This window comes from Peromyscus leucopus, chromosome 6, assembly GCF_004664715.2.
Source record: "Peromyscus leucopus breed LL Stock chromosome 6, UCI_PerLeu_2.1, whole genome shotgun sequence".
In the NCBI taxonomy this organism is placed as follows: domain Eukaryota; kingdom Metazoa; phylum Chordata; class Mammalia; order Rodentia; family Cricetidae; genus Peromyscus; species Peromyscus leucopus.
The window spans coordinates 116,536,053-116,550,858 of NC_051068.1; the positions used below are offsets into that span (position 1 = coordinate 116,536,053).

At 38.3% G+C, this 14,806-nt stretch overlaps 1 protein-coding gene and 1 long non-coding RNA gene across 3 annotated transcripts in view; one reads left to right on the plus strand and one right to left on the minus strand.

The window, feature by feature from the left end:
- Col24a1 (collagen type XXIV alpha 1 chain) overlaps window positions 1–14,806 on the plus strand; it is a 269,283-nt gene that overhangs the window by 191,582 nt on the left and 62,895 nt on the right. Inside the window, 8 exon segments of the mRNA XM_037207167.1 lie at window positions 2,111–2,218; window positions 7,796–7,849; window positions 8,371–8,424; window positions 9,706–9,762; window positions 11,228–11,281; window positions 14,019–14,028; window positions 14,031–14,071; window positions 14,178–14,231. Coding sequence (XP_037063062.1) covers window positions 2,111–2,218; window positions 7,796–7,849; window positions 8,371–8,424; window positions 9,706–9,762; window positions 11,228–11,281; window positions 14,019–14,028; window positions 14,031–14,071; window positions 14,178–14,231 — 432 coding nt within the window.
- LOC114698286 overlaps window positions 1–14,806 on the minus strand; it is a 39,467-nt gene that overhangs the window by 9,994 nt on the left and 14,667 nt on the right. The window contains exon 6 of one of the 2 annotated variants that reach the window (XR_005091860.1): window positions 13,561–14,207. The exons of the other annotated variant lie outside the window; for it this stretch is intronic. This is a non-coding gene — a long non-coding RNA (uncharacterized LOC114698286). Of the gene's footprint in view, window positions 1–13,560; window positions 14,208–14,806 lie in introns of those variants that run through there. 2 annotated transcript variants of the gene reach the window in all.

Below are 14,806 nucleotides of genomic sequence, written 5' to 3' on the forward strand. Positions count from 1 at the left end.
TTTCTCCTGTAACAAAACACAGAAATCAAGAATGTTTTTCGGCCGGGCAGTGGTGGCACATGCCTTTAATCCCAGCACTCGGGAGGCAGAGGCAGGCGGATCTCTGTGAGTTCGAGGCCAGCCTGGTCTCCAAAGCGAGTTCCAGGAAAGGCGCAAAGCTACACAGAGAAACCCTGTGTCGAAAAATCAAAAAAAAAAAAAGAAAAAAGAATGTTTTTCATTGCTTATTTTGTCTTTTTCCAAACAAACAAAGCCCTTGATATATTTGTGAGATCCTATTATGTTACTCTTAAAATGTATCTTTGTATCTTATCATTTGTCTCAGTATTGGTGAAGTATGGTAACAGTCTTTCCAATGGACTGTGACAGTTGAGGACACACTCACACAGTTAACTTTAATCTGTGTTTCCCCAAAAGTCCAGTTCTATACCTGAGCCATCCTTATCAGTTTTAGTCACTAGAAGGCTAAGAAAAGCTGTTACCATTTCTAACTGTAAAAATACCCCCATCATGAAGTCTCTTTCATGATGCATGGTAATGCAACTAACATCAGTATCAGATTTGGGAGCCTTGTGACTGACTGACAAGATTTGGTCCAAATCAATACACACAGAGAGACACACACAAACAATGGCATGCACACACACATACAGAGAGAGAGAGAGAGAGAGAGAGAGAGAGAGAGATACAGAGATACAGAGATACAGAGATACAGAGATACAGAGATACAGAGAGAGAGGAAAAGAACGTACACACACAATACAACACAACACAACACAGGAAGCACCAGGAAACCCCTAGTGAAATCAGCATTAGAGACAGTGTGGGTCTTAACAACAATCATCACTGCCCTAGAAAAGTGAAATAAATCCTGTGAGCTGTCAGGAATGCCTCAAGTATCCTGACTGATTACAGGTTTACTGTCTTTTTCTCATCTTGAGTATTAATAATAAAGCAGGCTTGTAGCCAGAAGTTTCTCTGGTCCTGCCTGGCCCCACAGTCAGGACAAATCTCTCCCACCACCCACGGTCCTGCAGCCACTTATAAAATAATCATTCAGAGGCATATATTAATTACAAACTGTATGGCCTATAGCATCTTGCTAGCTAGCTCTTCTAACTTAACTCAACCCATTCCTATAATCTATATGTTGCCACATGGCCGTGGCATTACGGGTCTGCTGATATCTTGTTGCTCCTTCAGTGGCAGGCTCGTGTCTTCTTGGACTCCACCCTTCTTCTCTCTGTCTCTCTGCTTGGATTTCCTGTCTGTCTGTAAGCTTTCTTGCCATAGGCCAAAACAGCTTTAATTATTATCCAATGGGAGCCACACATATTCACAGCATACAGAAAGGCATCCCACAGCACAGGCTGGTTCTTGTTTTGAGAAAAGGAATGAAAACAATAAAAATGTAGCTTGTGATCACCTGTCAAAGACAAGGGCTTGTGAGTGTGACGCCAGAAACACAAGTGTCTGAAGGCTGTGAAGTGACGTAAGAAATAACAGGGATTCTTGCAGGCATGCTGTGAGCAGTGAGAGATGATCCTGAAAATCCAGAGCTGTGTGTTCACTTCTTTCTGCATGCAGTAGACCTTTGGGATGCTGAAGTTCTCTAGAAATGGACATTTCATGAGTCCTGTTTTCTCATGATTATAATACACACATGCAAGAGAGAGAGAGAGAGAGAGATGTATGTACCAAAATACATTTGAAAGTTGGTAACATAGGACTCATCCTGAACATGTTATATAGTTCCTGCTTGTTTTTTTTTTTTTTTAAAAGACTTTTTAGTCTCTTTTCAAAATTGTTATTATTTTTCAAACAATATGTGATAGGAGTTTCTTCAGGCCAGATGTGATAACATGCATCTGTAATCCCACTAGTCAGACAGCAGAAACAGGAAGATCACCCACAAGTCAAGACCAACCTGGTCTATATAGTAGGCACAAGGCACACAGTGAGACTCTGTCTCACAAATCAAGGCAAACAATACCAATAACCATACTCCATAGAACTCTGCTTTCCAAGTATCCTATAGAGTCATTCAAGCATATGATATAGTTAAATAAATTAATACATTTCTTTTCAGTCATGCTAATGTCATCCACAGGGTGATAAAGGACAAATAGGACCCGTGGGAGAAGCTGGAAGCCGAGGCTCCCCTGGAAAGGCTGGGGAAAGTGGCCCTAAGGGCGCCCGAGGAACAAGAGGTGCTGTGGTCAGTATTTGATTTCTTTTCAGCACTGAGTCACTGTGGATGGAAAAGAACTGTATCCATGCTCGTAGGGCGTCATCCTTGATTGACTTTACAGAGGATGCAAAGGTTCCATTGAAAATAATCTACCTCTGTGGGATGGCGGGAATCGCAGGCATTCCACAGTATTAAACAGCTTAGTGGGTTTTGGACATGCAAAAGGAAAGGGAAAATTGAAAATGGAAATAAAATATGAAATGAGGTTTTAAAAATCTGATTTTAACTCCAAAGTTAAGTAGGAAAGTTTATACACTGAGCACTTCAAAATCAGGATTTAATATCTGTCTGAAGCTGATGTCAGGTTGGCAAATTGCTTTGAAAATTAAGTGAACTTGAAATGTGTTTCCATTCACCGTTTGGACCCGTTCTGCCTTAACTTGAGATTATCTTTCTAAACAGCTGGGAGGAATCTGCCCAACAGCTATTTATATCTCATCTTTTGCATGAACTTTGCCTGACATGGGGAGCTGAAGCATGACGCTTCTGAACCTGTGGCAGCAAAACTGTGGGACTGGTGTGCACTTGACCTGCTCAGAAAATGACAGTGTGAAAGAATGATATTTAAAAGATAATCTTCTATTCCATGAACTTATTTATAACCTGGAGGTGCATTAACTTCATCTCCATTTAAATATTCCATGCCAGGCCTGTCACCAGGCCTTCAGAGACCCTTGCATACTGTTTGCTTTCTTAAGGAAGTTTGCCATTATTTATTGACACCTCAACACCCAAGCCTTAGGTCATTTTATGTCACTGTTTCTCTGCCTTTTGCCTATGTTTTAAAAACATTATATAATGTGATTAATTTTTAATGAACATAAGAATTAATACAGTCCAAAATATTGCCTTTAATGTAAGCTTCTACTTTGGAATTTTTCCTGTAAAAGCATTCATCTTAAAATGTCTTTTAATATATTTTTAATTAAAATGTAATTACATCAGTTCCTCTCTTCTCTTTCCTTCCGGTGTCCCCTCCCTCCAACCTCTCCCATGCCCCCAACTCCCTCTCAAACTTATGGATTCCTTTTCCTTGATTATTATTGTTACATATAACTATAGATGCACAAATATACACAGAGCCTGCTAAGTCCATTTTCCAAAGCTACAGCCCCATTGTCCATATTCATATTAATTCATTTAGTGTTTGATAATCTGATAAATGAGAATATATATAATTTTTCCTTTAATATTTAAATTTCCCTTGTAACTATGTAATATATACTTTTTCCAATGAAAATTTCCCATTAATTCATATATATATATACACGTGTGTGTGTGTGACGTGTGTATGTGTGTGTGACGTGTGTGTGTGACGTGTGTGTGTGACATGTGTGTGTGACGTGTGTGTGTGACGTGTGTGTGGTGTGTGTGTGTGTGTGTGTGTGTGTGTGTGTGTGTGTGTACACCACATATTTCTATTTGGTGAGTATTTTTTCTTGCTGATTTGCAACCATTACTCATAAATCTGAAGTGATGATATAATTTGTCAAACATGTTACAAAATAAATTATAAATGATTCTATTTCTGTCAATTATCTATTTTTGTGTCTTTTGATGCGTAGAGCATTTTAATTTTAATAGTCAAAGTTGTCAATATTTTCCTTTGTATTTTCTGGATTTTATTCTTCATTAGAAATTCTGTCTCCACCTAAAGTATTTCCTCCATATTCTTATCCTAATATAGTTGTAACGTTTTGAATTCTTTAAGCCATGTGGATATTTGTTTGTTTTCTTAGTTATGGAAGATAGATGTTTGTCTTCTCCCACTTCTTGTTTTCTTAATTCTGTGAATGAATACTCAGTGTATTTGCCACTTAGTGTAAGGCTATTTTTACTGTAATTAAACCCAAATATTCAGTGCTTTCATACAGTCAGTGTATTTCTGGTCCAGAGCAGCCTGTTCTGTCTATCACGCTGTTGCATCTGTTGAGTTCTGTTAGAGCAGACACTGCATGGTTCCTTCCTCAGAGACCCCCGGCTCTGATGCCCACCTCATTGTGAACTTTATTATCAGCTCCTCAGTTCCTCCTAACACCTGGCCTTCCTACGAAAAACATGAGGCATCTTCTCACTTACTCATTGCTCTCACGTTTCTGTTTGTTCTTCTGACTTATTACATTGACTGGAATTTGGAGAGTCATACTGACTGGATCTCTTGTGATGCGAAGCTGAAATTGTCCCTAGTGAGAAACTCCTGAGGTCTCACAGTCGGGTATCATTTCAAAACACACTTTCTCCCTTTAGAGAATTTTCCTTTCTTTCCTAAATGACAGTTTCAACTAGGAGATTTTGATTTTTACTAAGTTCTAAAACATTTGTTTATATCAGAGTTGGAGTTATCACAGTCTGGTCTGTGATCCATTTTGAATTTGTTTGTGAGCAGGGAGAAAGATGTGGGATTTACTTTCATTCTTCCACACGTAGATTCTGAGTTCTCCCAGCACTGTTTGTTTCTTGGGCTTTTCCTGTTTCCCCCTTGCCCATTCCTCCTCCTTTTGCTTCTTATTAACACACTGAGTTTGAAAATCACCTTGCCATGCTCACTAACAGTGTGCTGGCTCTTCTGTGTTCTCTCCTACGACCACTCCACGTTTACACTAACAGTGTGCTGACTCTTCTGTATCCTCTCCTATGACCACTCCATGTTTACACTAACAGTGTGCCGGCTCTTCTGTGTTCTCTCCTACGACCACTCCACGTTTACACTAACAGTGTGCTGGTGTCCTCTCCATGACCACTCCACGTTTACACTAACAGTGTGCTGGTGTCCTCTCCTATGACCACTCCACACTTACACTAACAGTGGCTCTTCTGTGTTCTCTCCTATGACCACTCCACACTTACACTAACAGTGGCTCTTCTGTGTTCTCTCCTACCCTCCACCTTCCAACAGTCTGTCCCCCCCCCCCCCCCTCCCCCCCCTCCGACCACTCCACGTTTACACTAACAGTGTGCTGGCTCTTCTGTGTCCTCTCCTATGACCACTCCACGTTTACACTAACAGTGTGCTGCTTCTGTGTCCTCTCCTATGACCACTCCACGTTTACACTAACAGTGTGCTGGCTTGTCTGTGTCCTCTCCTATGACCACTCCACGTTTACACTAACAGTGTGCTGGCTCTTCTGTGTCCTCTCCTATGACCACTCCACGTTTACACTAACAGTGTGCTGGCTCTTCTGTGTCCTTCCCTTACTGAGGTGAAGCTCAAATGGTTTTATTGCATTTTAGTGACAGCCTGTTGTCAGATCTTTGTTTGGGTGAATGCTGCCTGCTTCTCCCTCTAAGCAAAAGTTAGTATCATGGAAGAAGACTCACATAAGGATAGAGAAACACATAAAAGACAGACTGAAAAAGAAATATAACTAAGGGACACATCCATCCCAACAGATGTGCAAATCATAGAAAGAAACACACAGAATACTAGAAAACAAGCCACTTGGACACCTCAGAGCCCCTCAAAATCTTAACCCAAAGATAATGAAATAGCTGAAATGTTAGAAAAAATTAGAATCTCCTACAAATGTTTACTGGCCACAGGGAGGCCCCTTTGTTCTTTGTTTAGTAAATACATTTTAATCTACCTTTTCTGTCTGGCACTGACTAAATTTCTCTTATTTTTATGTTAGTGTTTTCCCAGCATCCATTTAGAAATAGCCTGTAATTCCAGATTTTGTTTTCTTCTCAGGAAGAGTTGTTGTAAAGAATTTTTGATTTAAGTAGATTGTTGTTTTTTAAAGTCTCTTCTTCCTTTCTAACTGTGTCTCATCATATTCAGAGAATGTAATATTTGATTCCTGCTTTGAACAACTTTATTAAAATTGTGTTTGAGGCCATTATGTACTAAACATTTGTAAAGTTGCGTGTTTTCTATGGGCCTGTGAGCACGAAATTCCACATATTTCTATTATATTAAGCACATTCACTAAGCTTCTCAAATCTGAGCCCTCCCTTACTCTCCCACTGATTTCTAAGGAAGTTCCCGAATCCTCCCCACGCACTTCACTTCTTGTAGGGCCCATGTTCGGTGGAATATATCTTAGGTACATTATATTCTTAAATACACGAAGGTGCCTGGTCCCTGTTTTCATTATGCTTCACACTTTTTTATTTCTCCGAGCAGCAGCTCCCATTATCCATTCTCTGAGCCAGCAGCCACCTTCAGTCATGCCTGCCTTTCTGGACACAGTTCCCAGGCTGCCTCATTTAACCTCTAAGGAAATGCTGCTACTGTCTGGTACCCAGAACAAGCAGGGGAACAGGAAAAGCTTCCGACTCTGTTCCCAAATTAGTCAAGTTGACTCCACCCGGGCCCTCCAAGCTCTTTATTTTAGAATTTGAAACTTCTTTGAAACCATTTGCACACCAGAAATGATCTTCTTTGCGTATACTCAGACCTAATTTTTGCCTCATATCACAATATTTTGGTCCAGAAGCTATGCTTATCTTCCAGAATTAATTAAATTAAACTAATAAATCGCTTCCCACTCTATCTCCTTTCCTTCTCATGTCATTCATTCATCTTAATCTAATCTAATCTTCGTAAAAAGCCTTAGCAATTTTCTTGTGTTTCTTTCGGTTAGTACTGTGACTGAATCATTACATTCCACTATAAAAATCCCCATAACGTATAATGTCTGAATTCTTACTTATTTAAAATGGCTTTTCATAGTTCTTTCTCAAACTGAAATATGTTCCAATCTAAATCTCTCTAAATTTCCTAATTCGTGATTAATAATTGTAGCATGAACTTTTTTTTAGGAATATAGTGAACTGTGCACTGTATGTGAGCTATGGTGAAGCAGCTTGGTCAGGTGTGACACTACACACAGATACCCACAGCTGCTTAGTGTGTAATACACAGCAAATCGCATAACTATTCTGTCCTTCATTTTCTTACCTCCTCTTTGAGACCCAAACAGGAGAGTCCCATGTGCCAACTCTGATGCTGTGAGAAATAGGACATTCTTACTATCAATACTTCAGCTGTCTTTCAGCTGTCGGAGTCAACTTTTAGTAGATTAGGAACATTTCCTGATCAGTCTTTAATTTATATGGCTTGGTTGTCTGTAAAATACTGATAACAACAATCTTACTATGGTAATGACACACACGTTGCCAGTATTTCTAATCTATCACCTTTGGCCTGCGTTAAAGCCATGCTCCTGGAACCATCTGGAACCATCTATGAGGATGAAGCCATTCTGAATCCCAAAGTCACACTATCAAACACTGTCAGCCTCCACTTTCTGACACCCAGTGACCACAAACTTTGACAGACACGAACTGCATTCTAGGGACCAGCAGTATCCCAATAAGTGAGCATGTTTTTTAATGGACACATACCAGAAATGAGCCAGAAACATTGTTTGTGGGACTTCTGCCGTTCAGAAGAAACACAGACAAAAATTGGGGGTGTCATGTTTATGTCTTCCCAATTATGCCAGGTAGAAAATCTAAGGTAAAGGTTTCAGTAATAGACACAGATGCTAAATGATTCAAACAATTGTTCATTTTCTCTCTCATATTTATTTTGATTTTTAGGGTCCATTAGGATTGATGGGACCTGATGGAGAACCAGGAATACCAGGATACAGAGTAAACATTTCTAATTTTAAATATATATATTTTTATTCACAGGCAAGAAAGTATTTTTAGTTCATATTATATTCCAAATGTGCAAATTAAGATTCACTTTCCCTTATTAAAATTTATTATAAAAACGCATGCAAATAAAAAACATCATGCAATGAGATTAGACCCAATGTCTACACATCTCAAAAAACATCTGTACAGTCAGAATGGCCATTGTGGAGCTTCACACTGGGTTTTACACCTTCACTATCATATATCATATATATGTCTAACACCTAACACACCACCAAAAAAATGAAAGTTCTAATAAATTTAAGAAAATAAAAAAGTAAACCCTGTTATTTATAAAGGTTTGTTTTCCTTGATAAAGCATTGTGATGTATTTAATTCTCAACGTCCTATAAAGTGTGTCTTACTTTTCTTCTCAGAACACTGCAATGTCTAGTAACATGGGCTTGGCAGCATTATGTGGCACATGTCCATGTGATCTGGAACTGTCTCTCTACTTGTTCCTCTTTTTATAGGGCCAGCAAGGTCAACCAGGACCCTCTGGATTGCCAGGACCTAAAGGAGAAAAGGTGTGTGTGTGTGTGTGTGTGTGTGTGTGTGTGTGTGTGTGTGTATTGTCCTTTTAATTCCAAAATTATGTATTAAATCTACGATTTCTTTCTAAATGAATGCATAGAAATATTGCAAGAGATAGAAGAACCACTTTACAAGTTAGAAAATTTGCAAATTCTAGGAGGATACAAATACTAAGGAATTAAAATTCAAATAAATTATTAAAATATCTTTCATAGATTAATTAAAGATTGAGGTGAGACAGTGTGTGTGAAGGTACTTTGTGATACACAGTTTCATAAAAGCAAAATTATTTATTGAAAGAAGATGTGATGTACTGGATGAAATGACCATAGCATATAAATATTAACTTAGAATTAAATTTCCAAATGAGTTAGTAATAAACTATAGCATTACTCAGTTTATGATTTAATTGAAAGTCTACATGTTGAGAAAATTCCTAAGATGCATTCTATGTAATTAAAACAGATTACTACTTCCAAGAACCATATACTGTATCGGGATTTATTTTGGGGCCACCATCCAGCTCCCAAATCACAACACAGAGATGTCTAATTAGTTATGAATGCTCAGCCTAGCTTAGGCTCATTTCTGGCTAGCTCTTTTAACTTAAATTAAACTGTTTGTCTTTATCTACCTTTTACCTTGGGGCTTGTTACCTTTGTTTCTCTATGTCCTACTCTGTGTCTGCTGGATGGCAGCTGCCTGCCTGGCCCTGGGCGTCTCCCTCGTTTCTCCTTTGTTCTCTCCTCTCCTTCTTCTCCCGTTCTTCTTCTCAAGCCTAGATTTCTCCTTCTATTTATTCTCTCTGCCTGCCAGCGTTGCCTATCCCTCTTCTGCCTAGCTATTGGCCATTCAGCTTTTTACTAGAGAATCAGGTGCCTTAGGCAGCAAAATTAAACAAATACAAACATATCTTTACATAATTAAACTAATGCAGCATAAACAAATGTAACACAACCTTACATTATTAAACAAATGAAGCAGAAACAATCGTAACACATCTTCATGCAGTTAAAGTAATATTCTACAGCATAAACAAATGGAACACATTTACATAATTAAATACCCCACAGCATAAACAGATGTAACACATCTTTACATAGCTAAATATTCCACAATATACAAACTAGAACTGTATACAAAATATACACTTAAATTCTTAGCTATAACATTTCCACTTAAATAAAGTAAAAAACACATTAGAAAATGACAGAATATGACAGAATATTTTGAGTGTACTTTCTTTGTTTAATAAATTACTATTTTCATTTTAGGGATACCCAGGAGAAGACAACAAAGTCCTAGGACCTCCTGGGCTTCGAGGTGAACCAGTAGGTCTTTTCTAAAATTATTATGGTCCCTCAGGATGGAATTCAATCAGAAACTTTCAATGCTAATTATATCTTTTCAAAGTTTTATTTGGTTAGTTTTATAACTTGGCTTTATAGTAAACCAATATTTATCTCCATACCATCTAAATAATGTAAAAATCTTAGATCTGAAAAAATACATAAGTCCCCGAGTGCTGGGATTAAAAGTGTGCACCATTGCTGCCCGGCCATGAAATATGTTTTAATCTATCTAAACCACTTAGAGCAGCAGTTCTCAACCTGCAGGTCACGCCCCCTTTGGGTCATCCAGTCCTTTCATGGAAGTCACATATCAGATACCCTGTATATCAGATATTTACATTATGATTCATAACAATAGCAATATTACAGTTATGAAGTAGCAACTTTATGGTTGGTGTCACTACAACATGAGGAACTATACAAAAGGGTCACAGCATTAGAAAGGTTGAGAATCACTGACTTAGGGGGAAATATATGAAAATTATATAAAAGTTATCCAATAAACAGAAAATAGCCAAGTGGAGAATAGTAGTATTTGTTTTCCCAGGTTTGGGAATGTCAATCAAAGACTGTCTGCTAAAATATAATAAATACCTGTGCACTTAAAGTAAAATCAGTTATGGTGGGATTTCCCAGTAGACATGAGACAGGCATGGGACTTAAACCAGATACCCAGAATAAGGGAGGAGCAGAGCTTCTCTTTGCATTATGCCTACTCACTATTCGTCTAGGAGTAAGGTGATTTTTATCTATCAGTAGTCTATAATGACCAGTCTAGAATATTTCCTGCTTTTCCAACTTATTTCAATTTAAGTTTCTGTTCAGACAGGAAGTTCTAGTATATGATAACTAATACTCTATGCAATTTTTAAAGATTATAACTTGAATGGTTTACCATATCAAAAAATTTATATAAGTATTTAAAAAATAAGTCTTATTTTGTTAGTTTAGTTGAAGAAGCCTGTAAAGTAAATGGAATTAAGTCTTACATAAATTTCAATCCATTTAACATTAAGAAATCTACAAGATTTATAATATGATATTTTACTCATAAAATTCAGTTTTATTAGACATAATTTCTTCAATATTTTTCATAGCAGAATAATTATGAGTATATATTCATATAATTCTGTTTAGCAATGAACCTCATACTAATTATATCTGTGCTATAATTTGTTATATTAATTCTAATAACTAAATATAAAAGTTTTGAAATCATATGACAACTGTGTATAAATTATTAAGTTAATTGATTAAGTTTTAAATTTTGTAGCACTCTTGATACCACTTGAAATTCAACCATTTTCAGTTACATAGCAGACTTAAAGAATTCACTATACACTGATCCCTATATTTTTGGCAAAAGAATAAACCACCCTAATTGTAGCATCTGCACTCAGGAATTACAGCCATGAAATTGACTGTCTGTGTGTGCTCTCTGTAGGGGCCAATGGGGGAACAAGGAGAGAGAGGAGAGTATGGTGAAGAAGGCTATAAGGTAATCACTGGAAGCTACAAACCTTGCTTTAAATTTGAGTAGAATTTCCTGAAACTGCTCAACAAAAGCAAACACCCTGAAATAATGAGCCATGCATTCTGTTTTGGATCAAGAGGTCACCTAGCTCTTTCTCCTCTCTAACATTGGCTTCTTCCCACTATTGCATTTTTCTCATCACCGTGATGTCACCTGTATAGTTATCACCAGGGAGGCTTCCCCTTCTTAAACAGATGTAGAACTATTTTGCCTGCCCTACCTAAAGTAGATCTATAGCTATCACTTTATCAAGCATCCTCGTTTCCATCATGGTACTGAAATGTTATTATTACCTTATCACTTTTTATTTGTTTTTATTTTCATTACTAGTCTTCACCCACCAAAATATCAGACCTAGAAGGATAAGAATCATGTCCGTCTTTCATTACAACATCCCAATTTCTAGGATGCAGAGTCCCTGGTAGCTAGTAGAAGTTCCTAAAGACTTGTTGAAGAAATAGATTTGGACTCATGTTCTTGTTGATGATGTTTTATCTCTTGTCTGCCATTTCTTGCCTCTTTGTCAATTTCCCTGTCACTTTGGTCTTATTTCTTTGCTCACCAGATCCTCTACCTGCTCCCAGCATTACATAATCCTTGCTTACAGAGATTCTGCCCTTTATAATTTGTCTCTGACTTTCCTCTCATCTGACTCAAACAGCAGCCTTGCCTTTTGCAGCCCTATAATATTGTTTATAGGTCACTCAACACATTTTACTGTCTTTTGTTACTGTACTTTTACTAGTTGGTTTTTTTAATTACATAGTGCCTTAGCTCCCCAATTAGAATCTAAGCTTGGTCTATCTTGTAAAATGTTTAGTTGGAAGCCCTACATATAATTTGCTTTTAATAATGAACTGTGGGCTACTTGACCCACTGCATCTCTGTCTCAAGGTTAATGCACTGTGATCACTACTGAAAGGCAGATTTAGATTAGCCAAGTTAATTAGACAAGCAGGTAGACAGATAATTGCCATTATTAAACTGATCCTCTCAAGATGTCTTTTGTCTGAATTCTTTTAATAGCTCTCTAACTAGACTCCCTGTTCCCAGCCATAGCCCCCCAAATCCAGTTACCAATTATGTCATGTAAATCTCTGTTCCCCACACTTTGCCCTCTACCAGGAAGTCCTCACTGTTTCACCTTGAAGGTGGAGTCTCTGAGGTTTAATTTGTCCCCACTTGGCTTATACAATCACATAGCCATTCAGCTCATCCCTCCACTAACATCGTCAGACAGAATTCACCACATTCCTTATGCTCTTTCTCAAGATTTTACAAAACCCTTCTCTGTACCACATTTAAGTTTTGCTGCTTCACAAAAATGGCCATTGTGAGTGTTTACCAAGATATACCAGAGTAGGAAACGAAACTTCCAGAAACTGGTTTATCATTGGTGAGAACTGTGCCTTGACTTCACAGAGTCCAAAGAGGCAGCTGGTGACTATGTGGTCATTGTGGAAAGGCCTCCCTACTATTACAAGCCAAGGAGGCAGCAAAGTTGTGGTTGACTGTAGCTAGAGTTTTCCTGCCTGGTCCACGGTCAGGACAAATCTCTCTCACCTGCCAGTTTCATGGCCGCTCAGACCCAACCAAGTAAACACACAGAGACTTATATTGCTTACAAACTATATGGCCATGGCAGGCTTCTTGCTAACTGTTCTTATATTTTTTTTTTTTTTTTTTTTTTTTTTTTTTTTTTTTTTTTTTTTTGTTTTTTTTTATTTAGCATGGCTGATCACAGATCGCTGCTTCTCCATGCTGGATTGCGTTGCAACGGTCTGTTCTTATATCTTAAATTAACCCATTTCTATTAATCTATAAGTTGCCACGTGGCTTGTAGCTTACCAGTATCTTAACATCTTCTCATGGCAGCAGCTGGCAGCATCTCCTCTGCCCCAGCCTTCCTGTTCCCAGACTTCTCCTCTCTCTAGTCCCGCCTATACTTCCTGCCTGGCTACTGGCCAATCAGTGTTTTATTTATCAATCAATCATCCACAGCAGTTGACCATCACCATCCTGAGCTTTGTAGCTGGCTCAGACTTTCTGGGGATCCTTAATATAGTGTCTTAGGGTTTCTATTGCTGTGAAGAGACACCATAATCACGGCAACTCTTACAAATAAAACATTTAATTGAGGTGGTCTCTTATAGTTTCAGAGGTTCAATCTATTACCATCATGACAGGGAGCATGGCAGCATCCAGGAAGACAAGGGTCTAGCTACATCTTGACCAGATGGCATCAGGAAGTCAACTGACAATCACACTGAGGGAAGCTTGAGCAAAGGAGACCTCAGAGCCTGCCCCCACAATTACACACTTCATCCGAAAAGGCCACACCCACTCTAACAGAGCCATGCCTCCTAACAGTGCCATGCCCTTTGGGGACCATTTAAAGTATAAAGACTCTTTTTCTACATCATACCACATTTACAGGCTTCAAAGATTAGGCACCATCCTAATCTACCATCCAGTCCTCTGCAATAATTCACATTTTAAAACAAAACCAAAAATACTATATTTGTCCAATATAATATACCAGATTCATCAAAATACTTCTCAACTATATGTTCTATCCTGTTTCAAAGAAGGCTCTATATTTAAATTAAGTTCTAGAATACTCTGCTCCCACTTTAAGTGATAACAGTATAGGTCACATGACTGAGCTTACTTGAATTAATAGACTCTTTTCCATTCCTAGGGCCATGTGGGTGTCCGGGACTCAGAGGTGCCACTGGACAACAAGGGTCCCCAGTATGTTGTGAGAGTATTCAATAATTCCAACATTTAAAGAAAATCACATTAATACAGCTCATTTCTTATTTGCTTTACATGAGATTTCTCTTGACTCCTATTAAAGGGTGAACCGGGCGATCAGGGTGGACAAGGCCTGAGAGGAGAGAGAGGATCTGAGGTAAGTGAGACTTGTTGGCATAGGGAAGTGGGCACACAAGTGACACTGTTTGTTATTATATCAAATAGCCATCCTGAGTGGAAATCAGTGTAAGCCCCTTGGAGACCAGGGGGTTAAATCTTATGCCAAACCATGACTGAGTAACTTATATCTTTTGACTAGAATCTAAATTGCTCTTCATCTATCCTGGCCCTGTAAAAATCACCTAAGGATATCCCCTAAGGTAGTTTCAAATGGAAGTACCAGCACTGTAGAGTGAAAAACTATCAGACAAACAGATCCAGTTGTAGAAGTTACATATAAGGAAAGTCCAGGCATGTGTAAACTATGCTGAGAAGTGGAGACAGGTGGGCCCCTTAGCAAGTTGCAAGTCAATGGGAGAGGGATATTTCACAACCACCTCTAAGACCAGCTCCATAGAATCAAATGCCCTCTTCTGGCCACCATGGGCAACTGTCCTTATGTGCACATACCTCCACACAGATAACTTAAAAGTAGAACACACATATGCATAATATTAAAATCAAATACATCTGTTTTTTAAAAGTGAGCACAGCCTGAGGAACAACACTCAA